Here is a 23,473-nt window from a genome sequence, read left to right as displayed (position 1 = left end):
ATCGTCCGTCTTTTTTCAACGTCTACATTTGTCCTTTTCTACGTATGCCTATACCCCCACTCCTAAACCGAGCAGGCCTGTATATATTTATATTAAGAGGTTAACTTGTTTATCGTGACAGACACTGCAAAGCATTCTCTGCTCCACATGGGTTTGCGACTTTCCACGCAAAACGAGATGCTCGTGTATGAAAATACGTATATAGACGTTTGAAATTCGCGCATTTTTTGCATGGCTTGTGCTAGGCAGAGCATGCGCTTAGGTTTGTTCATGTCCGCATATTTATAAATCTATTAAATTAGAAAATGTTTTCTCAAATAAAAATAATAATGAAAATGTTTTTTCTAAATAATTTTTAATCGATTCCATTTATAAAACATATAAAATACAATTAATGTCTGCTAACTTGACGCTTAATAAAATTTGATAATAACAAAAAAACTACTATTACCCAAATGTTTAAATGCTTTTCCTAAACTTCTCCAAATTATTCCTAAATGATATAAAAAAGAATTATTCAAAAACGTTCAATTCGTCTGCTAACTTGACAGTGGTCACTCGATCCCTCTCGCTACATTTTCCGCTGAACGCAGCCATTCAATCTGAAAGGTGGCCAACTTGAGCGTGTGAGGGCGTAACCACTCGCGACGCACTTTACGCGATGCCCGTTTGGGCGATTAAGTAGGGTGATTTTTACCGGCCTTATACTTCCTCTTCTCGTGACTTGATACAATGGCGTCCGGAGTAAGTAGCTTTCACGCGGTTTTTCACCGATTAACATCCACGCCGTGGCGCGTCAATGCCGGCGTTAGACTGTCGGAAAGCGAAGCCCACACAAGTCCTTATTCACCATCCTGTCAATTTCTTTTAGATCCTTTACACGTACCCGGAAAATTTCCGAGCCTACAAGGTCTTGATTGCGGCTCAATTCTCTGGTATCCAGATCAAAATTGCGGATGATTTTGTCTTTGGCGAGACTAACAAGAGCACAACATTTTTAAAGAAATTTCCATTAGGAAAGGTAAGTTTAATTATTTCCAAACGGTTACTTTGCCTCGAGACTACCACTCAAAATCTTTCCTTATTTTATATGTAGTATAATTTACATGCTTTTCCTCTTGTTACATGACGAAAAAGGCTATAAAATACTTTGAAAATGATATTTTTGATTTACAATAAACTAATGTAAAATATTCAGATGTTTTTTTATCATGTTACAAATTATTTTTCTAAAATTTCAAATAATTTTTGTATTTTAAATATTATGTATAAAAATGTAACGATCATATGGTATTGTTGGAATGAAAATTTGTGCAAATTTGTTTCTTTCTATAGGAATTCTTTTATTCAACAATGTAACAAATTTGTATAATTTATCAAGTAAATTTATGCAATCACATTTTTTATTTTTTTGGAAATGAATAAGAAAAAATAGAAAAGCAGAAAGAAAAAAGAGAAAGACAATTTTATAAAAGTATTTATAGGATCGAGTAATATAGAATACAAGCATTTTTCTTAGTTCTTGGTCTAATTGTATAAATTATAATATTGTAATAATGGAAAATATTTAATATAATATTAAATTTTTAAGGTTCCTGCTTTTGAAACATACGATGGGAAATATATTACAGAAAGTAATGCAATTGCTTATTATGGTAAGAATTTTCTCAAAACAAAATTTATTTTCTCCTGTTATCTGTTTATTTAAACATGTATGTATGCTATATTTATAGTGGCTAATGAACAACTGAGAGGAAAAACTGATATTGAACAAGCATTGATTATTCAATGGTTAGGTTTTGCTGATTCTGAAATTCTACCTGCCAGCTGTGCTTGGGTATTTCCTTTACTGGGATTAATGCCATATAATAAACAGGTACAATTATACATTTTTTCTATATTAGTGTTATATTGTTTATTTGATTTTCCAAATACATTTATAGGCTGTGTCTCCTTTAGCGCTCACAGCGCAATGAGTATCATTTCATCCTTGTTGTTAATCAAATATTAAACAAGGACAAATAATGCTTACAAGTGCTATGAGTGCCAAAGGGAACGTAGTAAATGGTCATATGTATCCTCCCTCAAAGGCAAAATTGGCACGTTACAGTCATTTTTGTAACTCAGAGAGGTAAATTAAACTTGTATGCGTTTGATGTTTATATGCATGATTAATGCATATGTGTTTTTATATAATATACTACATATACATTTATCTTTGTATGATTATACTAATTATGTGCGTTTATGTACCAAGTATAATATACAATGCTAATATAGCATTAGTTAATTGATGTGATTTTTAGACTGTGGAAAATGCTAAGGAGGACATAACTAAAGCACTCACTGTTTTAAACACTCATTTGCTTACACGGACTTACTTAGTAGGAGAACGATTGACTCTGGCAGATATCTGTGTAGCTATGACATTGCTTCACTTGTATCAATATATTCTTGAACCAGAGCTGCGTAAGCCTTACCAGAATGTAAATCGATGGTTCCAAACAGTCATCTATCAACCTGAATCAATTGCTGTAATCGGTGCCTTTAAACTGGCGGATAAGACTATAGAGTATGATTCTAAGAAATATGCAGAAATTCAGGGAAAGGTTAATATATTGATAAACATGTATATAATTGTATATAATAAACATGTATTGTGCAAGGAAAAAGATATAATATATTATAAATTATCTCACGTAGAGTTCAAAAAAAGAAAAGAAAGAATCTAAGAAAGAAGCTAAGGAGCCAAAAGAACTCAAGGAGTCGAAGAAAGAAGCCAAAGTTGCAGTGGAAAAGACCCCAGTAGTAGATGATGAACCTGACGCAACAGAGGAAGCTTTAGCTGCTGAGCCAAAGAAAAAAAATCCCTTCGCTTCGATGCCTAAAAGCTCCTTCGATCTTGATGATTTCAAACGATTTTACTCCAATGAGGATGAATCTAAATCGATTCCTTATTTCTGGCAAAAATTCGACGCCGAAAATTATAGTATTTGGCTCAGTGAATACAAGTACAATAACGAACTAACTAAGGTATATGAATACTTATTTAAGAGTGAATGAATGAATGAATGAAAAAGATAAGTAATATATTTAAAAAAAAACATAAGCAATACTTAATCCCTTTAACATATATCTTATTTCTGCATTTAGGTTTTTATGTCCTGTAATTTAATCAGTGGTATGTACCAACGATTAGATTCGATGAGAAAAGGTGCATTTGCTAGTGCCTGTATATTCGGGGAAGATAACAACAATACGATTAGTGGCATATGGGTTTGGCGAGGACAAGATCTTGTTTTTACCGTACGTTTTACATGACCACAATTTGAATAAATGTATATTAAGAATTATTATGGATAAAAACATAAATACATTTTTTTTTCTCCAGCTAAGTCCAGATTGGCAAGTGGATTATGAATCTTACAGTTGGACAAAACTCGATCCATCTAAGGAAGAAACAAAGGAATTGGTCAAGCAATATTTTAGTTGGACTGGTGTAGACAAAGAAGGACGCAAATTCAATCAAGGAAAAGTTTTCAAATAAACTTTGCATCAAATAACAAGATAAAATAAAAATAAACCCTATTCAAATGAAATAAATCTAAAGAAATGATAAAATATCTTGAAAAATTTACATATGCCCTTTAAAAACCCTATGTTTAAGAGGAGAACAAAATCAGCACCTAAGATCTCTCGCCTAAATACACATTTCTTTCTCGATCTTTAATCGATGTGAAATGAACTCTTCGTTATACATCTTATAGACATCTACACTGCTTCATTGATTTATAATGTAAATCTTCAGTTTTCAAAACAAAGATTCTATCATGCGTATACATTGTGTATACACGCGTGCATGCGCGCGTAATTTTTCAAATATTTTTTACATCTTCAATATCAATTCATATAAACTGTAATTCAGGTTATAAATTCAAAAGTAAATTTTCAATAGGAAAAGTTATTGATGAGTAGAGAAAGAAATCGATATTTTATGCTACGTGTTAAGTTCGTGAAACATGTAACGATATTACAAAGAAATGTTACTTATTGTAATTAACTGCTTGATTTGCATGAGGAATATATTTTTATTATCGTCTATGCATAGAATATATCCTGAGTTAATTAAGAATTGTTACACATGTATGTGCTTAATATATGCCGAATATTTAAAAAAAATGTATGAATACTTTCTTTAATATTGATATAAACGTGTATTTTCACAAATAAATTGGACATTATTAAAGGTCTGAAACACCTTCCATCTTTTTAAAAGATAAAATTGTTTATGTATTGTCAAACAAAAAACGAGTAATTTTTAATTAAAACAAGAGGTTTGTTTTTTATTCTTGCAATGCTGCACTAGTGCAATAAGTTAGAATGAGAAAAAACATCTGTCTTATTCTAACTTATTACACCAATGCAACGTGCAGGAATAAAAAACAAATCTATTAATTGTAAATTTTACGAGATGCTAAGATAATTTTGCAAAAAATATTAGTACACATATTTGTGACAAAGATTCAGTGTTTATTGATATATTTATGATGTAAATCTTATGTATAAAATATTCTTAATTTTTAGAAACCTTTTGTGCCCATCCATTCTTTAACACGATTAACACAGTCACCTTTAAATTTAATTACACCTGCAAATTCGTGTATTTGACTAGCAATTTTCTTTCCTGTTTGTTCTTCTATATATTGTTTCATGTCACGTTCTAACGCCCATATATCTCCTTGAATTTTACTAATTTTTGTAATCTTTTTGGTTCCTCTAGGATTTCTATTTAAATATACAGGCTGCATGTAATTTTTTGTACGTTCTACAAAATAAGGATAGTCTGTAGGCACAGCTGTTTTGGAAAATAAAAAAAAGGAAATGTTACTGCGAGATAAAACTTGAGTATGCATATATTTAGTATAAAAGATGAAAACATATGGATGAAATACATTTAATAATTATCATGTTTACCAGTTGCTGGTTTATAGCCAGATGGGTGTTTGGTATCTTCAATCATTGGTTTAGGTATAACTTTGTATCCGAGTGCACATTCTACATATTTCCATTCGTTTGGATCCTTTGTAATCTCATAATCTGTATAATCTTCAGGTATAGTATATTTTAAAGATGATCTGTAGCTACCCCATCTCTGTTGAATCTAAAATTTGAAAATAATTAATAAAAAGCTTTACATTACAATTCTTTTAACAATCAACTTTGTCATACAAATAAAAAATGTTACAAACTTATATTTTTATATGTGCAAAAACTACAGTTGTTGTATACATTAAAAAAAAAAAGAGCAAATGGTAATGAGAAAGTATGCATAGCTGTAATTATTTTAAGATTCATATATTTGCATTTGACTTGTATAATTGCAATGGTAATGTTGGATTTTTCATTACACACTATTCGAAAACTCCATAACCTTAGACAATAACAGATAAGTAAGAATTTATGACGATTTTTTATCGAGATTGAAAAGATTCGTTTACCGCTTACATTTGCGAGTTGGTCGAGTAAATAATAAATAAATTTAACTCCACGGCTACGAAATGCCTAATTCGAACCAAACCTTTCATCATGACTCGCGCGCACTCGATCGTACTTTGATCGTTGACGAACGTTCTCGTTTGGCTCAAGTTAATTACGATCGCCCAACATATCACGTAAGAATTGTCAAGACTCGAGGACACAGATACATGCGAGAGGGTCTTCGGTCCAAAAATTAGTCAAAAGCAAGAGCGCAACTCGCTACAAAATGGAAAAATCTGATACGTACCTGAGGCGCGGAACGATTTCGCGATAGTTGAGCTACGGGATTTGAGAGCGCCGCGAGGTTACTACGTACGAAAATCGAAAGGGCAGCCATTTTGGAGACTGGTAAACAAGAGTTGGCAGCAGCCATCACCAATTCACCATTGATGTGGCGCACCGTACGACTGTTGAGTATGAGTACGACGTCGCGACGACCCCCCCCCCCCTCTCTCTCTCTCTTTCTCTCTCTCTCTCCCTCTCTTCGCCACCGCGTGCCAACTCGCGTTACTATCGTGACATTCGTTTTTCTCGCCCGGGTATCGGGTTTCCGTGGGCTCCGCTGCTGTCGTCGTCGACAACGGCGACGACGACGACGACAACGACAATAACGACACACAGAAACAGACCACAGACGAGAACGAGGAAGGGGCCGATAGATAAAACGTGGTGTGGCGGTGTATGAGCTACGCTAATTGCAAATCAGTTAGCGCGCACGTACCGTAGCGGTCCAGAGGCTCCGGAGAGGTAGCGGGAGAAAGGGGGTAGGGGGAAACAAGGGCGACGGCAATGGATAAAGTGTGGCAAGTGTGGTAAGGTGAAACGAGGTACGAACGTGTAGCCGAGTAGAGCGAATGTATGGTGGTGTGTACACACACACACACACACACACACACACACACACACACACACACACACACACACACACACACACACACACACACACACACACACACACACACACACACACATATATATATATATATATATATATATATATATATATATATATATATATAAAATAGTAGCCGTCATTGTCGTCGGCATCGGCATTGGCATTCGTCGGCGCGCAGAGAGAGGGCGAGAAGGGGGCCTTTTTGAATTTCTCGGCAGAGTAGCACACGCATAAGACTCGACGGCGGCCGCTACCCAGTCACCTCTAGAGCGCCGCAGTCGGTTTAGCTGCACAGTGCGCGCGGGTGTTACGAGGGCGGGATTTCGCGCGCGCGCACGCGAGGGTGCGTAGTGCGTGTCGCGCGGCGCGCTACGGCAGCGCCTTGTTATCGCGAACGGACTATGCTCCTGAGAAAAGTCGCGCCTCACTGCCGTCAGGTGGCGGTAGCCGGGAGACAGTGGGATGCAGTGGGACGGCGGCGCATAGACACCCTGCAACGGGACTATCCTTTCGACGGGGGATTGTCGTCCGCGTATTCTCGCCATCATCACGATCTACGGCAGGATTTTCGGTCCCCGAGGTGAGTACCGCCAACGGGGTCGCGAGAGAGCCCGCGATCGACCGCCACTACCGGCTCGTCGCCTCGCGCCACCATCTCCAAAGTCCGAGCTGAGCTCCGACCTTTTGTTTATTCGTGGCGATTTTTTCCCGACAATTTTGTCGTGACGATTTTCTCGCTTTCTCGGAGTATCTCGAGACGATTTCTCAGCTTGATAGTTAATGTGTGATGCTCGCTTTCTCGCAAACACGAAATTGTCACGAACGGCCTGACGCGGGCCGAGATATCGCGCGAAATATTTCAGCCGCAGCAGCCAAGTGCCGAGCGCGCAGTGTGAGTAGCGAGCGAGGCGCAGCGAGGCGCTTCGTGCGAGCCATTCGTGTGTTAACGTAAAGTTTGTCACGTAATTTTTCTGCTCACCAGGGCCGCATCTATCAACCCCGCCGTCGCCGTCTTCCACGGCCTTTGGTTGTTGGTCGGTTCGTCGACATGCGGCAAACTTACAGCAATCATGCGTGCGCCAACTCTCTTCACTCCCTCTCGCCCTTCCGCGCGACCAAAGACGCTCGCAATGTCCGCGATGTCTTGCTAAATCGTGCATTGCACGCCGTATCGCGCGTGTGAGCTCGCTTACTCCCCCCCCCCCCGTCCGTCCGTCCGTCCGTCCGTCCGTCCGTCCGTTCGCGCGAGCGAGCAAGCGAGCGGACGCTACGACTACTTGCCGTTGCAAAACGTGCATTTTGATTCGCCATTTTACTTTTGCACGCTAGTCCATCTTTTCGTCGATATTTATTTGGAGTTTTTTTTTGTCCCGTAATTACTACTGTGCTCCGCGCTGTCGAGTCTTTTATCTTTGCTCCAAGACTTTTTTAACGAGTTTGTTTCTACGTTTCTGCGTAATAATTGTAGTAATGACATTTGTTCTGAGCGGTTGCAACTGTTGTAATATTTTTGTTAAAATTTTGTTTCACAACGATGAGTTCCGACGAAGAGTTATTGAAAAAATGACATGTAAATAACATTACAGGAGCCCAATGTGGGTGGAAGTGAGATGGCATCCAGGGAAAAGAAACCCTTAGCGCCTTCCAAATCAAAACAGAAGGCGAGTAATGATTCTGTCTTGCCATCTAATGAGGTGAAGAATAAGAAGGGCAAGTCATTGCCAAATATAAAGCAGCAGCAGCAGCAACTTGCGCAAGAGATTTTTGATACTGTAGCGACAGGTAGTCAACTTTCTGTTAAACTAGAGGCAAGCTTGCCACGTAGGAATGCCCTTAAAAATCTAAAACGCAAACAGAATCTTAGAGCAGCCAAGGCAAATTTTGTCAAATCCAAGGTTACCAAGAAAGTGACCAGCAAGGATATACACAGGATAGCTCCTGACATTAAGAAGAGTGCCAAGGGAGCAAAGAGAGTTAGGCAATCGGAGGAATCGACTGTGGTTAAGACAGTCGACGTCGCTCCAAAATCTTTCTCTGAAAATCAGGCAAATAACAGAGAGGACGAAGACAAAGGAACTGAAACACCAAGTAAAAGTGCCAAGAGTAATCTCAGGACCAAAAAGACCAAATTTGACGTTCAAAATAAAGAAGAGACCAGTGCTGAAAAGTCTAGCACTAAAGTCAGCCCAAAACTTGGCAAAAAAGGAAAAACGGCAACGGAAACTTGTGACTCTTTGTCCAAGAGTGCCAAAGCGTCAAAGCTGACAGCAAACTTGAAGAAGAGCAGTACCAGTCTCGTAAAAGTTACTGAGGCTGATAACAAAAGTGGAAAAAATCGAAAAAGTACCAGCAGAGAAGTAGATAGCGGTAGTAGTGCGAGAAACGCGATGAATGTTGACAAGTTTCCAAGGACTGTTTCAGATAACAAGAATTCAATTGATCTTACTATAGACGAAGTCATCGCATCTTCAATGTTGAGCGACTGCGAAGTTGAAGGCCAACAAAGTGTTACAGACAAGACTGAAGGAAAGGTAACGAGGAGTAAGAAAATGTTGGTGGACGAAAATATCACTTACGATGCCGAGACAACGATAAAAAAAGAGTCTGATACCGACGATGTCAAAATTACATCGGACGGAGAGTCTCTGGAGACTGTGGATCAAGGATTACAGAATCCCATTCAGCTAAGAAAGAGACCGAAAGTCAGCTCAAATGATCAAACGCCTCAAAGAAGTTTACGAAATGGAAAGCAGCGTCAATTGTCGGAAAATCAATTGGGAAATTCCGCGGATCTGACCAACGATTCTAAAAAGCGACACAGATTCAATTTGGATGAAACCGTCAACTTAGATAATTTAACGGAACATATCTCGGATTGTAATATAAATATGGACGCTTGCTTTTCAGATCCTGATTGTAACGAATCCCAAAATATTGTAGCAACGAGTAAGGAAGAGATTTGTTCGAAGAATGAAACGTTGAATTTTGATGAAGACGTTGAGACTGGATCGGAAACAATCGAGAACAATAATAACAGCGATCGCGCAGACAGGGCAGGTGAGACCGGACCGACCCTGCGTTCGAAAACTAAAACTAAAACTGTAGAATGCGAAGCAACTAGAGATGATGATGTTAAAACTGAAGACACACGATTAATGCCCAGGTGTGCGGAGGTACAGGAAGATTCCAAGAAACTCGGTAATTTCGAACAAGTGAAGAAAGACAACGTTTTAGCCAAGTTGCCAGACAGATATAAAAGTCGCAGAAGTAGTTTAAACATAGACATGAAGAAAACCATTTTTTACACAGATAAATCGGACGGCAATTCAAAATTGCACTTAGATGAAATGATTGAGAACATTAAATTAAGTATTGTAAAATCCATCGAAAACAAGATTTTTGGCCCGGAGAAAAGTCTTGGATTAAGTAAAAACTTTGACATACCCAAGATCGAAGAAATTGTTGCACCACTTAGTACAGAGTCTCAGAAAATGGGATTAGAAGACAATACCGATGAGGATAAGTCTACTGTTACGAAAAACGAAATTACATCAGATAATTCAGAAAATTCAGTACCAAAAGTGGCTGATACTGCCAAAGAGATCGAGGAGAAGCTAGTCAAATTTGATATTGGAGAAGCAGAAACACATTCGCAGAACGTCCAAGAAAAGGCCTCCGATAACGACAGAGTTAATGATGTGCATAGCACTTGCGAATCTACATGTAATATAAATAAAAATAATAATAATAATAATACTAATGCTGTACAACAATCATACAAGGAGGTGGATCAGTCAGAAAATAATGTTGGTTGTAGTACAACCAGCGATACCTTAGTCAGTGTCAATGTCAGAGGTAACGAGTCAAAAACACTAGACGAAAATAAGAAAATTACAAGGAAATCGTTAAGAATTGGTGATAAAAGTTTGGACAGCGTTAGCAATAACGAAACCAGGAAATCAAATAAGACAAATAAAATGGAGATTTCGAGGTCGGATAACATGGAAGGTGTGGCGGACATACAAAAATCTACAGGCGAGGAAGCAATTTTGGAGGAACAGATTTCTGATGATAAATCTCTATTACTATTCGCACCGATGTCTTCTGAGCAAGCAAAGGACAGATTTATTGAGGAACATATACAGGCGAAAGGTACAGAAGAGTCGGAAACTGAAATCTCTCTAAACGTGGATAACTCAGAGGAGTTGGAAACATTGGAAAGTATATCTCGCGAAGTAGAAAAATTAGTCTACCAAACGGAAGATCAGTCTGTCAAATCAGTATCAAATACTATAGATGACACAATACGAAGCAAAAGTATGATTTTTGATACAAATATGTTGAATAAGGAGCAGGAGATTCAGAGCGTAAATAATCAGGAAGCATCTGCTTGTTGTAATGATACCTCTATGTCGTTAGAGTTGGCTGCTATTGATACATACGAGACACCAAGCAAAAATTGTGCAGGCAGAAAGTCTGAATTGACTGACACAACTGAAATGTCACGAGAGAATGATGCATCTTGTAAGCCAACGCAAAACGCAAAACATCCAAAAATTAACAGTAACTTATCACATGTATCAACTACCATAAACTGTGATTCAAATGAACATAGCTCTGTAAAGTCTCCGTCTGTACATTGCACCTTTGACCGATTGAACGATGAAACCAAGGAGCTCGATCACAGCAGCAGTAAAGAATTAAACACATCTGACATTTTATCAAACACAGACGAGAATAATTCGGAGGAAAATCAAGGAAAAACAAATTCAGAGCACAACGAAGCTATTCTAACGACAGATCAAAGCGATAAATCTTCGGACGGCAAAAGTCCCGATGAGCGAAAACTTCTTAACGAGGAGAACAGAAGAGTATTGCGAACTCGTGACAAGCAGAAGAAAATTGAAAGTAGGCAGATCGCATCGCGCAACCGAGAACACACCGACAACATAAAAATTAAGATGGGGGAAACTGAGACGATTCAAAAAACGCATATTTCCGACCTACAGAAGAGTGTTGATGAGATAGTACAAGATCCAGTTAATAGTACTGCTACCGAAAGCAGCGATTTTCAGAAGACGGAAGATGGAATTGACTCGTTAAATAGTAACGAATTGGACATCGGCATGGAACTGGAGCCTCAAGCTCGTAATCGTCGCGCTAGAGAGATGAAAAAACGCAAAGAAGAGTCACCGCAATTCTTAAGCGGCTCCAAGACCAAGCGTGTCAAGCGAGATCGGCGAAATGAAAAGTCCGATCAGCAAAACAAAGAAGAGACTTTGCTGGATAACGAGGTTGCCAAAATTAACGAAAACGACAGATCATTCTTGAGTAAATACAGCAGTGCCAGTTCCGTGCGCACAGACAGTTTTCGTGGTTTCTTCGAGCAGGATGGGCAAAGTGGATTGGACAAAAAAGATCCTAATTTGCGCAGCAAATCAGAAAACGATATAACAATCGGCGCAAAAGCCGGCAAGAGCGAAGAACGACAACTTTCGCGAAATCTATCCGAGAATCATGTGTCGCAACAGGAAGCTAACAATATAGATATGTTAGAGATTGAACGTAAGACTCCAAAGACGCCAGAGCTCACTCAGAAGGATTCCGACGAGACTTCCACGTCTGGCGAATCATTCAACAGCGGCACATTTAAGATTCTGGAAACACCTGAAGACAAGGAGAAGAAGGAATCGATTTTGCGAATATTGGGACTTGAGTCTTTGGAGGAGGCTGCGAAGAGACAAAATCAGCAAAAGACCAAAAAAGAACAGTCATCGTCCACAGGTACTTTAAAGACGATTATCAGAGTATCACAAAAGGAGAAGGACAAGGATAGGGAGAAGAGAGGATCGCGGTCTCCATTAAAAATGGTTCTCAAGCAGCAAGGCCGTGGGGACGGAGAGGGTGATTCTCTCGAATTCTACACCATTCAAAAGGAGGTAAGATACTCGGAATTCTCGCTCGGTTACAAAAAAGATAGCTCATTTGCTTACCATACAATTTTTTTTTCTTACACATTTCCATTTATCTTCGTTTTTTCCTTTCCTTTAGCCATATTTTTGTTTCCTCGTTTAGTTTTCATTTTAATTATGAAATCGCAGTCGTATTTAATTATTTAGTGAAAATCTAGTGAAAAATCATCTCTCTAGTACGCGATCTCTGTATCACTTTGTAGAGATTTATTCTTGATTTTCATGCACTTACATGAAAAACAAAAATTTAAAAGAAGAGTTGAGGAGATATTACGAGAAATATACAATCACACTGAGTAGTAAACTAATGAGTGAATTTTATACACTTGTATATTAAATTTTTTAAATCCAATTTAATTATATTTTGTTTCTTTTTTTCAGTTTGGAACCAGTGGTTTGGGAGATAGCAGCTCTGGTGCGAACCGAAAGTTCACTACTAACCACAGACATTCTTTCGGTAATCCTGGTTGCGGGAATAACTAAATTGATCGTCTTACTTATTTTTCCTTTGTTTTCCTTTTTCCGAAAATCTCACACTCTTTTATTCTAAATTGATAATCAGCTTTAGACTAGTGCAGCGTAGCGAGTGATTGCTTGCATTTCCATTTCAGATATTTAATAGAATGTAATCGATAATTAAAATCGTTAATGTTCTCATTTGTTTTCTGTCATCATCTTTAAACTTACTTACTGTGTATGGACTTGATGACAATTAAAAAAAAAAGTAATATCAAATGCAGTAAAATGCACAAAATCTTCATTATATTTACATATGGTATTTCAATAGTATAACTGAGAAGTGATTATATATAATTTATCTCTCTACAATGTGTGAATATGGAATATCATGCAACACTGGTTTTACAAACCACTAGTTCCAAAAACAACACTTATATTTTAGCCTGATATTTTTTTTTAACAATGCTTGCCCATTTTCTATGCATTTTGCTTTTCAAATTAAAAGTTACTTTCTAATTTTTGCGTTTTCACTGATATATTCACATTATCCAAATCAGATAAAAAGTTTCATGTCGAAAAGCAACATTCGACAAAACGTTACTTTTATTATCGTAGATGATGATAATGAGGAAGCTACGCCTAAGGATCGTCAGTCGCTTGTTATTCCAGAGAAATCATCATCGTTTTCTATACACCCTGGGCGCGTATGTGCTGATGTATGTTGCTATTGCTTTGGAAAATTTGGTTCTTTAGACACGCCAATGCATTTAGCTCAAATAAAATCTGATGAGAGACGCAAAAAGATTTTGAACATAGAGAGACATCTCACAAAAGATTCATGTCTGTGCGACGCGTGCTATCGTCATGTTGATAGAAAGGTTCGTTGTTCTTAATGATGATGATGATAATGATGATGTCTACAATTTACGGATTATTATTTACTTTTATTTATTTACACTTTGCATTACTTATAAATTAACTAGATATGTAATGAATATATGTTGAGATAAATGATTAGATTGAAAACGTTTGATTGAATACTTATCTCAAATCTTGTTTTCATAGGCCAACACTAGTCCAGCAAACATGCAACAGAAGCCACAGAAACAACATAGACAATTAATGATGTCAAAATGTTCAGCTCGCGAATGTCGAGATCCCGCGCGGCATCACGTTAAACGCCGTTGGTTGTTAAAGATAAGAACTGGTCTTCAGAATCAGGTTAATATTTGTAACTCAATTGCTTGCGTATCTGGCGATGCTTGTGCGGTAACGAATGACATGTTGTTTGTAAACGAGAGAAATGAGAAATATTATTATTGTAGGTCGACATAGACTGGGATTCGAGTCAACACACCACGATGTCATTCTGCGTTAATCATTACGAGAAGATCGGACGCTTTTTGACGTGCGCGCTCTGCAAGCGCCGACTCGTTCGACAACATACTCACCAGCTGACTAACGCAGAGATCAATGAATTGAATCACTTGCTCAATCAACAAGGAATCCCTGTCTTACTAGCGGTCGGCACATTTGTGTGCAAGCTATGCCGCTATTTTGCGCAATTGCAACTTAAGTACAAGGAGATCGAAAATATGAATATGAATCACAGGAGTTTCTGCAAGAGTTATCGAAAGCGGTGAGTATACAAACTTTGTCATTAGATATAGTAAATCTCTAATTAGATATAGTATAAAAGTATAAAAATTAAAGAAACTTGATCTCTCGAATTAACGAAGGAAGGATAAAACAATATCATTGCAGGATTCTACATAATCTCGGAATCGACGTAGTTGAAGACGAGGATGACGATTCATCACAGCAGGTGAATCAGACCAAAAAGAACAAGAAGAGCATCAAGAATTTGCAGACCAAAAGTGGAAGTTCTAAGTCTCCGGAACGCACGACGAGCGGTACATCCGACAAGTCGACGCCGGAACCAAATAAGAATGAGAGTACAATTGAATGTAGTTCCGAGATGGTCAACGAGAGTCGCGTCTCTAAGTTAGGTAATGACGAGAATGTCAGTATGGACATTCAATATCTTGAGAACACCGTGCAGAACTTAAAAAAGCGCAAGATGCTGGATATGCATGCGTATATGCCGAGCACGTCAATCTCTTCTCTATGCGATGGTGTAATGGCGAATGGGATGACACTCGGAATGGATGAGGTTACCTTAACGCGATTGCCAAAGAAGTCTAGGCTCAATAACAACAGCAATAACAACAATAACAATAACGACATAACGCCTGTGGTGCAGAGACTCGGAGCAAATCCCTCTATAAGCGTACGCACGCTCTTCCCAGGCGAGGAGGAAATGAATCTTCACGTAAACATCGAGTTCCAAAATGTACGCGAAGTCACGCCACAAGGATGGGAGAAATGCGCGACAATGATTCAGTACGATCGCGAGACCAAACATCTCTGGCAGCAATTGCAGCGACCATACGGCAATCAAAGCTCCTTTCTGCGACATTTAATCCTCTTGGAGAAGTATTATAGAGCTGGCGATCTGATATTGGCGCCAAATGCTTCGCGAAATGCAATTAACTATTCTACATCGGTGCAGAATAGATTGATATCTTATGAGGGTCCAGAGAAGATGGACGAACCTATAATGGAACCGATCGCGACGGAGTACAGTAATTCTCGTCGTTTGAGTGGCGGCTACATGCTGGAGAAAGACAGATTGTCCGTGCCTGGTACAAGTTTAATGTCCAGATCATCGACTAGCGGCGGCGGCAGTGGCGGTGGCGGTAGCAGCGGCAGTGGTAGCAATACAACGTCATCATTGCATTCGACCAAACTGAATCCATCGCGGATGCTCAAACTCAATTCGGGAGTGTCGATCATAAAAAAATCTTCAAATTTGCAACGATTAAATTTGCCGTCTGTTAGCAGCGGTGGTAACAATAGCAGTGGAAGTACCGCGACAACGAACAGTAGCAGCAGCATTAAACGGAGAGACAGCCAGAATTTATCCTCCATTTACAACAGCGGCGGTAAGGTGTTTCAATTGAGCGAGTCAGACATGAAACGAATGCAAACGTTAAAACGTCAGAAACTTAACGATAGGCCTATCGCCGGTACAAACGGGTCATCAACTAGTGGTAACTTTAGATCTCAGTATCAAAAGATGCAAATTGCCGTTTCTGGCCACAATCAGCAGTTTCAGAGACACTTGCGAATGCAACAAGAGATGTTGAGTCGTCAAAGCCGCGGTGACTTTGAGCCATTAATATGCGACATGACGCGTTCCACTACTTGCGCAAATGAAAACAGTTCGGCAACCGGCCAAAATATTCTTCAGAACCTCAATCTACCTAAGTCAATCCAGGTGACAACCAAGCCAACGTCGTCAACGAGCAATCCCATTCCGATTTTGCCGAAAATTCCGAAATCTTTGACGGTAATACCGCAAACCGTCACGAGATCCACCGAAAAGTGAAAATGAGAATGAGAATGAAAGATGTAAGTAGACATTGCGGACACAGTCTTCTTTCTTTCTTCCTTTTTCTCTTAAAGGAAGAAATACAGAGTGCGGTAAGAATGAAAGATCGATTGTACAAAATTGTATTCGCATGTGCTTTTTTACACGTTAGTATCGATCAAATCTCAAAATTGCCGCCAAAGTAAAGCGAAATGATTATGATTAATGCTCAGAGAGCAATTTTTGCCTTATATGAGCGCATCGCAATAAATGCACTTACCGAGCCTGAACGCTCAAAAAACACATTGATTTTACGTTACGATTAAGACAAGACAGACTATAGCAATTTATATATACTTGTTGCATCGATCGTGATCACAAACTTGTAGATAGATTAGAATAGGAGTAGGGTAATTCGATGAAATTAAGATACTTGGATTCTAACGATATTATACATATATTAACAACCAAAGTTTCGCTATAAAATGCATTAACGAAAAATGTGTTAAACAATGCTGTTTCCATGGAAAGTGCCTAAAATGACAGGAGTGAAATCGTTACTTTACGACCATTAATTACGTATTATGCATATGAGATTCGGGCTCTTGATGCGGTACACGTAAGTACGTGCATCGCGAGTCTCTTAAAGATTGGTACAATCTGCAGAGGATAGGGTGATCTGTCGTGAAGAAAGTTCGATAGTGACTGAAGCTTACAATAAACTGTCAATATGCGAGTGGAATAAAATTTGCAATCTTAAAATTTACTTATTTTTAGAATAGTTCTGTATTATAAAAGGTGTAGGGGACCATAACTGAGAAGATGATTCCCCAAGCAGAAGCCTCTTGTTGAGTGCTGCAGCTTGTAACTATCTTCAAATATAATCAAATAGATGCGTGTATTTTCGTATAAAAAATTCTTCTAGATTAATTGAAGATTTTTTCCACAATCAGAAAATTTTGTATCTACTCGATTTTTTTTCACGAGGGATTACTTTCTTATTACCGGCTGTACCATCGGTTTATCGGATATAATACACACACTTAGAAGGAATTCATCACTTGAACAGCATTGCATCGATTTTAATTTAAACGTAGTCTTTTTTTTGTATGTAGCTAATTAAAAGTGCGTAATAGAAAATGTGTGTATTAGACAAACATAAGTAGGCTCCTTTATGATTTATTACACACGATGATTTTAATTTAAATTATATAAAAAAGATCATTTTACTAAACTTATTTCTACCTGATGTTTTTTCGATTAAATATGTCGAGCATATCTATATTTTTTGAAAAAAAAAGGATAATAGGGAGAGGGGGGAGGGAGAGTGCACGGAAAAATATACCGAATTTTGTCTGGTTGAATGAGTGCTTTGTCGGTAGTTCGTTCCTCTTACCGTGTCTAAAGAGAGAATTGGACATAGTTATGTGTATCAGCGGTACTTGCATGCTGCAAGTCACTATATTTTATCTACGTAAAAATCTTTTTGCGCATTCACATGAGAATGATTCGAACAAATATATATTATATTGGCCTGCTCGATCTTTAAAGTCGTAATGACAAGATCATAAGTAATTAAATAACAGTTAATTTGGAGGAAATGCTTAATTTAAAGTGTTAAGGGAGTGAATACATGCAAAGTGAGTATAGATTTAACATTCTAATTGAGCTTATTTATTACGTTTATTAATACGCATTGTACATATAGACCGATAGTACATTATTCTAGTTTTTAATTGATCTAATGAAAAACAATTATAAAAGAGTTGAAGCGTCCAACTCGTTTGTAAAACTCCGGACGATCGGACGGTAAAAATCGACGATCGAGATATTGTGTGTGAGAGTGCGAGGATTTTTTCTTCATGCGTTTCTCTTGTTGCGTACATCTATCATTCGACATTTGATATTTAATATGTTTATTGCTACTCCGTTCCACTTCACTCCATTCCATCTCACCTCATTTCACATTAGTCCACGTTCCTATGCGAGATTCTCTTTGCACTATTTATATCAAATTGTTTAGTAGGAAATCTTCTATTTAATACATTATGAAAAAAAATGATTACCTTTAAATTCGACATCATCGATAATAACATGTCAAATAGTATCATTATATATCGCTATATATAATAGTCACTGTATTTTTGTATTATAAGAAATATTATCACTACTGATGCAAATTATTTTAATCATTATTGTCACAATTGTTTGGTTTTTAATACGTTATTTGCATATTTGTTTATTTAAAGAGAAATATTAAAGTCTGATTTGATTGCTAAATTTGACACATTTTTACTTGCGCTTGGATCATAGAAAAAAAATTGTTTATATGTTGTATATGTTCTCTCACGGCATTTTTATTGTGCATCTCTTGTTTAATCAAACATATTTGTATTACAATTATAAACAGTCCTATTATGAATTATCTTAATACCTAACTACTTGCAAGTCTAGTAAATATTAGATAACTATTTTATCATTGATCTAACTATTTACCCAATTCAGATTTATTATTTTATATAATAATTATATAAACGGATGTCTCTAATATATATTGTTTTTGAACATATTTTATTGTACTTCTATGATCACTCATTTGGTAATCAAACCGATAATACAACATGTAATTGTTACATTTTCATAAAATTGTTTCATATAGAAAAATTTTGTGCGAGAGAATTTTGCATCTGCTGAAAAATTAGTTTTCCTTGATACAATGTGCGTGTGCGTGCACGCGCGCACACATTTAAAAATTGAGGAATTGTAGATGTACTCTACACGAGTATAAATACGCAAAATAAAGTATCCATTTTATCATGAAAATATTCAATATGCGTAATTATAACGCGTGTACACATACTTCATGTATACTTATGTATTCACACTTGCATATAAAATCCAGACACATTTGATAGACGCACGCGTAAATGCGTGTGAATATATTAATGAAAACATATATATATATATATATATATATATATATATATATATATATATTACATTTGACACTGCGTTATAAATAAAAAATTCTTTATAAATATGACACATAGAGGGTGTCTGATATTAGATGCAACACCGGTCATAAATAGATACATAAGGGATTACCCAACCGAATAAAAATCCTTTAACGTTTTGCAATTTTTGCAATATAAATAATGAAAAATTAATCATTTTAGATTTGTGAATTATCGTAGGTCCATGCGATTGACAACAAAAAGTCCAACATTTGTGGCTCTACGAAATGTAGAGATGCATTGGTTTACAAATCTTTATTAATTAACTTTTCATTATTTATTGCTAAAATTACAAAACAGTAAAGGATTTTTCTATTCAATTTAACTCGGTCCCTCTATCTACTCACGCTCGGTGTTACACTTAATATTGGATATACTATATATATAAAATAGCAGTTTTATATATATATATATATATATATATATATATATATATATATATATATATAACTGCTATTATATATATATATATTAAAATATATATATATATATATATATATATACTTTATTTTACTAAGGATATTTTTGATATACCTATATATGTATGAATATATGTATATCGAACTAAAGAAAAAAGGTAAATCACTGGCAATATAGTGATGAATATAAGTATTGTTATCGTCATGTGTGAACATTTCCGAAATCGCAAATAGCCGTGATGGAGTGTGTCGTAAAAAATATATATCCATATATATATATAGATAAAATTGTCTAATTAAAAGAGACGAATCAATTGCGATACGTGGAACATCTATATTAATTCATCTGTATCTATACGTTTGTTTCAATTTTTTCATTATTCTCGTGATTAATGAAAATTTCAATGACTAAGGCCGCTATTCATAGTCAAATCTTATTTCAAGCAATCTTATTTCGACTCAAGCAATGTCTTAAGATGCTAATACGGCTCTGTGATTGGTTGATAGCATCTTAAAACAGTACTTAAGATGATCTTAAATATAAGACCCGACTATGAATACCGGCCTAACCTTGCAATTTACTGTCAGTGAAAAAATTGTAAGTGAATCGCAACAATTTTTATATTGCGTTCAACAGTTATCAATTTTTCTTTTTATTTATGTAGGACTGCTCTTTAATTATTTTCAATCTGTTTAATATTTCGATAAACTTTCTATAAAACGTATCATATATTAATATTTAGGATTGATTATTGTTATAAATAATTCTAATTTAAATTACGATTAGAAGATTTCTTATAGACAGCATATATAAAAGTGTATGTATTTTAATTCATAAAAAGTAGATTTTGTATTCGCGCAGTAATTTTAATATATATATATTTTTTCAGTGATTATTTACATTAACAGATACTTCGTCAATCAGCTTGATCTTGACATATGTTGATCAAGGTCATTTTCCTGAATAACAATCAAAAAGTCTTAACCATCACTCGTTGTTTGTTAACAAAATATTAATATAAAACGTTTCGGTAAATATTTACAAAAGTCTTTCGAAAAGTCAGCTCTTCTAAAAGTCAATGACTTTGACATATATTATGGTTATTCTCCTGAGTGATCTTGACAAGTTTTTAATCATCGTTTGTGTTTGTTAAAAAATTATAAAAAAGTTATAAGAAAGTTTTATAAATAAGATTTATATTTTTAAGAAAAAAATTGCAAATAAAAAAAGATTTTGTTTTGCATATGCTAATATAAATATGGGCAGGGAAGGGGCGAACTCCCCAGCCCGAAATTTCTCCTAACCTAATCCAACCTAATTTTAAACCGTAAGCACAAGGGGGATGATGGGAGTGGATATCGCTTCGCGTGGAATTCACATTATAATTTTACATTTGAAATTTTGGTTAAATTGCAACTTGGGTTGGGTTTTGTTAGGTTAGATAAGGTTTGGAGAAATTTCGGATTGGGGGTGTAGGGGGGGAGAGCGGAGCTCTCCCGTCCATATTTATACTAGTTTACGTAAAACAAAATCATTTTCTTTTATTATTATTTACAAATTTGTTTTACATGGGACTGCGGAGTCAAAAACACATGAAAAAAAGTTCTCTTTCTATATCCTTACCTCATAATATTCATAACTTAATTTAATTTTTAAATAAGAAAGATTTATTTTATTTATATTACATTTTTTGTTAATAACTTTTCAATGAATAACGAGCGACAGCTAAACGAGCGACCTTTTTACTGTTCCTCAGAACAATCAACATATATCAAGGTCAAGCTAATTGGCAAAGTGTCCATTAATGTAAATAATTTTTCTTTCAAAATTATAACATTATATTATAATGTGTTACCTTTATATTTTTTGCGAAACATTCACAAAATATTAGTACGGACGCGATTCTTAACAATTTTTATCAAATTTCACGAAAGCAAGCAAACATAGAAGTAAATGCTTATATTAATGACAAAACTTTACAATTGTGTGTTATATATTGAATCAAGTTTCATGAAATCAAGAAATATGAAATATAAAATTTTTCTATTTTTTATTGCATGTATATGCATTTTTATATTTTTCATTGTTTATTGATTCTCTATCGGTAAAAAGAAATTCTTGAAAGCATGCTATCAAAAGAGAATTATCGTTGTGACGACGATTTGAAATTGCGGTATCCGCGGTAATTAATAGTTTTCATTTACCTGGAATATCGAGTTTATACGCATTTCATACTCACGACATACTCCACACGCGTGCATGCGACGAAGGATGAAGAATTTGTAAATCACGAACGAACAAGAACTGAGTTTAAGTTTAAGAGTTCTATTTTTCTGGCGGCAGAAAATGTAATTATTGTAAAGACATGTCAAATGGACGATTTTGACTCTTGAGACTGCCTTGACTAATTGCCCTAATAGCGATACGATCAGTTTAGCGATAATGATTATTTATTATTCAATTACACGCACACGCGCGCACACACGCACGCACACACACACACACACACACACACACACACACACACACATTAAGAGATAAAATGTTAAAATTATTCGCGGACTTGTCAATAAAAGAGGGGAAAGAGATAAGTTCCCTATTGTTCTTTATCGTAATTTGCCAGTAGAAAATGGACATTGTTAAATCTTTGATCAATAATTTCTGACGCGATAATAGTTTTCGATTGCATGTGTGTGATAGACGGTCAAATAATTTTTTTTCTCTCTAGACAAAGTAGAAATAACAAAATGATAGTTGTCTATCTGCTCGATCTCGATTGCTCAAGTATCTAATTAATTGAATATTTGGTGTACACCCGGTCCAAGAGTCAACAAACGTCCCGCAAAAGATTGATCTTATCCTTGCGATGAAAAGTAAAAATTATTGTAAATACACGAATGGATGAAGGTGATGCTACGATATCTTGGAGTAGTATGTTGAATTGCAAGATACATGATTGGATAGATCACACCATAGAAGTCATATCAAAAAGGGAAAATTTGAATATTAAAGGAGAATATTTGAAAAATAAAGAGAGGAGTTGCTGTATAGAGACGCATGATGAGTGATAAACAAATGTGTATTGTCTATGCAAATCTTTGTAGAGGCCCATGTAAGAAATTATTTTATAATAACATATTTGTATAACATTGTTGTATTCCGATTAGTTTTCTCTGCGAAAGAGATAATTTGCAAAGATACATCGAGTTTGCTCAAATGTGACTGACGTGATTTTTCACGCTGAATTGATGTCGAGTGATCGCAATCGCAATCGCGCTCGTAGCTCGTGGTAGCAGCAGCTTCATCCACTCGTCGATCTCGACCATTTCACTTTTTTGGTGACGAGAAATGTCAGTCATGAACGATAGGATGTGAAAAAATTAATCGATTCACAATTTGACGCGAATTGACAATGGAATTAAGTTTTGACGATAAGCGTAAGAATCTAAGCCAAAAGACCTTCCCTTGTGCTAAGGCATACGAGACTTGGCATTTACTTCCTTACGCACGCTTGGAATCGCTCCGTGCTTTCATGCTTTCATCACGAAAAAAGTGAATCGAGAAAAATATTGCGGCCTTGATAACGAGAGCGAATATCTCGGAGGAAAAATGCGAGTGCAAAAGCGAATGTGATGTGACAGAGAGAACGGAAAAGATGTCGCGGCACGCAAAATGTTTTGGTGTTTTTTGTGTGTACGCGAACAAAAATATTTTTCAGAAAGGTGATATTTTATTAGTGCAT

The 23,473-nt window shown here is 36.2% G+C and overlaps 3 protein-coding genes across 8 annotated transcripts; 2 read left to right on the top strand and 1 right to left on the bottom strand.

Moving 5' to 3' along the window:
• The first annotated feature begins 584 nt into the window (after positions 1-584).
• Positions 585-4,255, top strand: LOC105832388 (elongation factor 1-gamma). The gene is made up of 8 exons (XM_012673280.3): positions 585-744; positions 872-1,021; positions 1,592-1,655; positions 1,734-1,876; positions 2,307-2,609; positions 2,704-3,033; positions 3,154-3,306; positions 3,392-4,255. Exons 1-8 carry the CDS (start codon positions 733-735, stop codon positions 3,545-3,547), a joined length of 1,311 nt encoding a protein of 436 aa, XP_012528734.1. The 5' UTR covers positions 585-732; the 3' UTR covers positions 3,548-4,255.
• Positions 3,121-7,988, bottom strand: LOC105832376 (probable 39S ribosomal protein L49, mitochondrial). 4 transcript variants are annotated; one of them, XM_036283881.1, is made up of 4 exons: positions 5,786-6,148; positions 4,975-5,161; positions 4,631-4,855; positions 3,121-3,449 (listed from the first exon to the last, which is right to left on the bottom strand). In XM_036283881.1, the coding sequence occupies exons 1-4, from the start codon at positions 5,909-5,911 to the stop codon at positions 3,424-3,426; spliced, it is 564 nt and encodes a 187-aa protein (XP_036139774.1). In that variant the 5' UTR covers positions 5,912-6,148; the 3' UTR covers positions 3,121-3,423. The 4 variants fall into 4 exon arrangements, with proteins under 4 accessions (XP_036139774.1, XP_036139775.1, XP_012528717.1 ...); XM_036283882.1 differs by lacking the exons at positions 3,121-3,449; positions 5,786-6,148 and adding an exon at positions 7,413-7,988 and having other exon boundaries at positions 4,510-4,855; XM_012673263.3 differs by lacking the exon at positions 3,121-3,449 and having other exon boundaries at positions 4,510-4,855.
• LOC105830450 lies at positions 6,228-18,356 on the top strand. Of its 3 annotated transcripts, none has more exons than XM_036283880.1 (7): positions 6,228-6,365; positions 8,020-12,372; positions 12,787-12,862; positions 13,480-13,742; positions 13,930-14,085; positions 14,190-14,503; positions 14,629-16,315. In XM_036283880.1, exons 2-7 carry the CDS (start codon positions 8,044-8,046, stop codon positions 16,313-16,315), a joined length of 6,825 nt encoding a protein of 2,274 aa, XP_036139773.1. In that variant the 5' UTR covers positions 6,228-6,365; positions 8,020-8,043. The 3 variants fall into 3 exon arrangements, with proteins under 3 accessions (XP_036139773.1, XP_012525225.1, XP_012525224.1); XM_012669771.3 differs by lacking the exon at positions 6,228-6,365 and adding an exon at positions 6,889-7,013 and having other exon boundaries at positions 12,787-12,820; positions 14,629-18,356; XM_012669770.3 differs by lacking the exon at positions 6,228-6,365 and adding an exon at positions 6,889-7,013 and having other exon boundaries at positions 14,629-18,356.
• Positions 18,357-23,473: the final 5,117 nt, after the last annotated feature.

This window comes from Monomorium pharaonis, chromosome 3 (assembly GCF_013373865.1).
Source record: "Monomorium pharaonis isolate MP-MQ-018 chromosome 3, ASM1337386v2, whole genome shotgun sequence".
In the NCBI taxonomy this organism is placed as follows: Eukaryota; Metazoa; Arthropoda; class Insecta; order Hymenoptera; family Formicidae; genus Monomorium; species Monomorium pharaonis.
This window is presented reverse-complemented; position numbering and strand designations above follow the sequence as displayed.

Coding starts and splice junctions, on each gene's coding strand:
- LOC105832388 (XM_012673280.3), top strand. Junction 1,022..1,591: donor AGAAATTTCCATTAGGAAAG/GTAAGTTTAATT, acceptor TAAATTTTTAAG/GTTCCTGCTTTTGAAACATA. Junction 3,034..3,153: donor ACAATAACGAACTAACTAAG/GTATATGAATAC, acceptor TTCTGCATTTAG/GTTTTTATGTCCTGTAATTT.
- LOC105832376 (XM_012673263.3), bottom strand. CDS start 5,911: ATGGCTGCTGCCAACTCTTGTTTACCAGTCTCCAAAATGGCTGCCCTT. Junction 5,162..5,785: donor GAAATCGTTCCGCGCCTCAG/GTACGTATCAGA, acceptor TTCAAATTTTAG/ATTCAACAGAGATGGGGTAG. Junction 4,856..4,974: donor TGGCTATAAACCAGCAACTG/GTAAACATGATA, acceptor TTTCCAAAACAG/CTGTGCCTACAGACTATCCT.
- LOC105830450 (XM_012669770.3), top strand. CDS start 8,044: ATGGCATCCAGGGAAAAGAAACCCTTAGCGCCTTCCAAATCAAAACAG. Junction 12,863..13,479: donor TAACCACAGACATTCTTTCG/GTAATCCTGGTT, acceptor TTATTATCGTAG/ATGATGATAATGAGGAAGCT. Junction 14,086..14,189: donor GAACTGGTCTTCAGAATCAG/GTTAATATTTGT, acceptor TTATTATTGTAG/GTCGACATAGACTGGGATTC.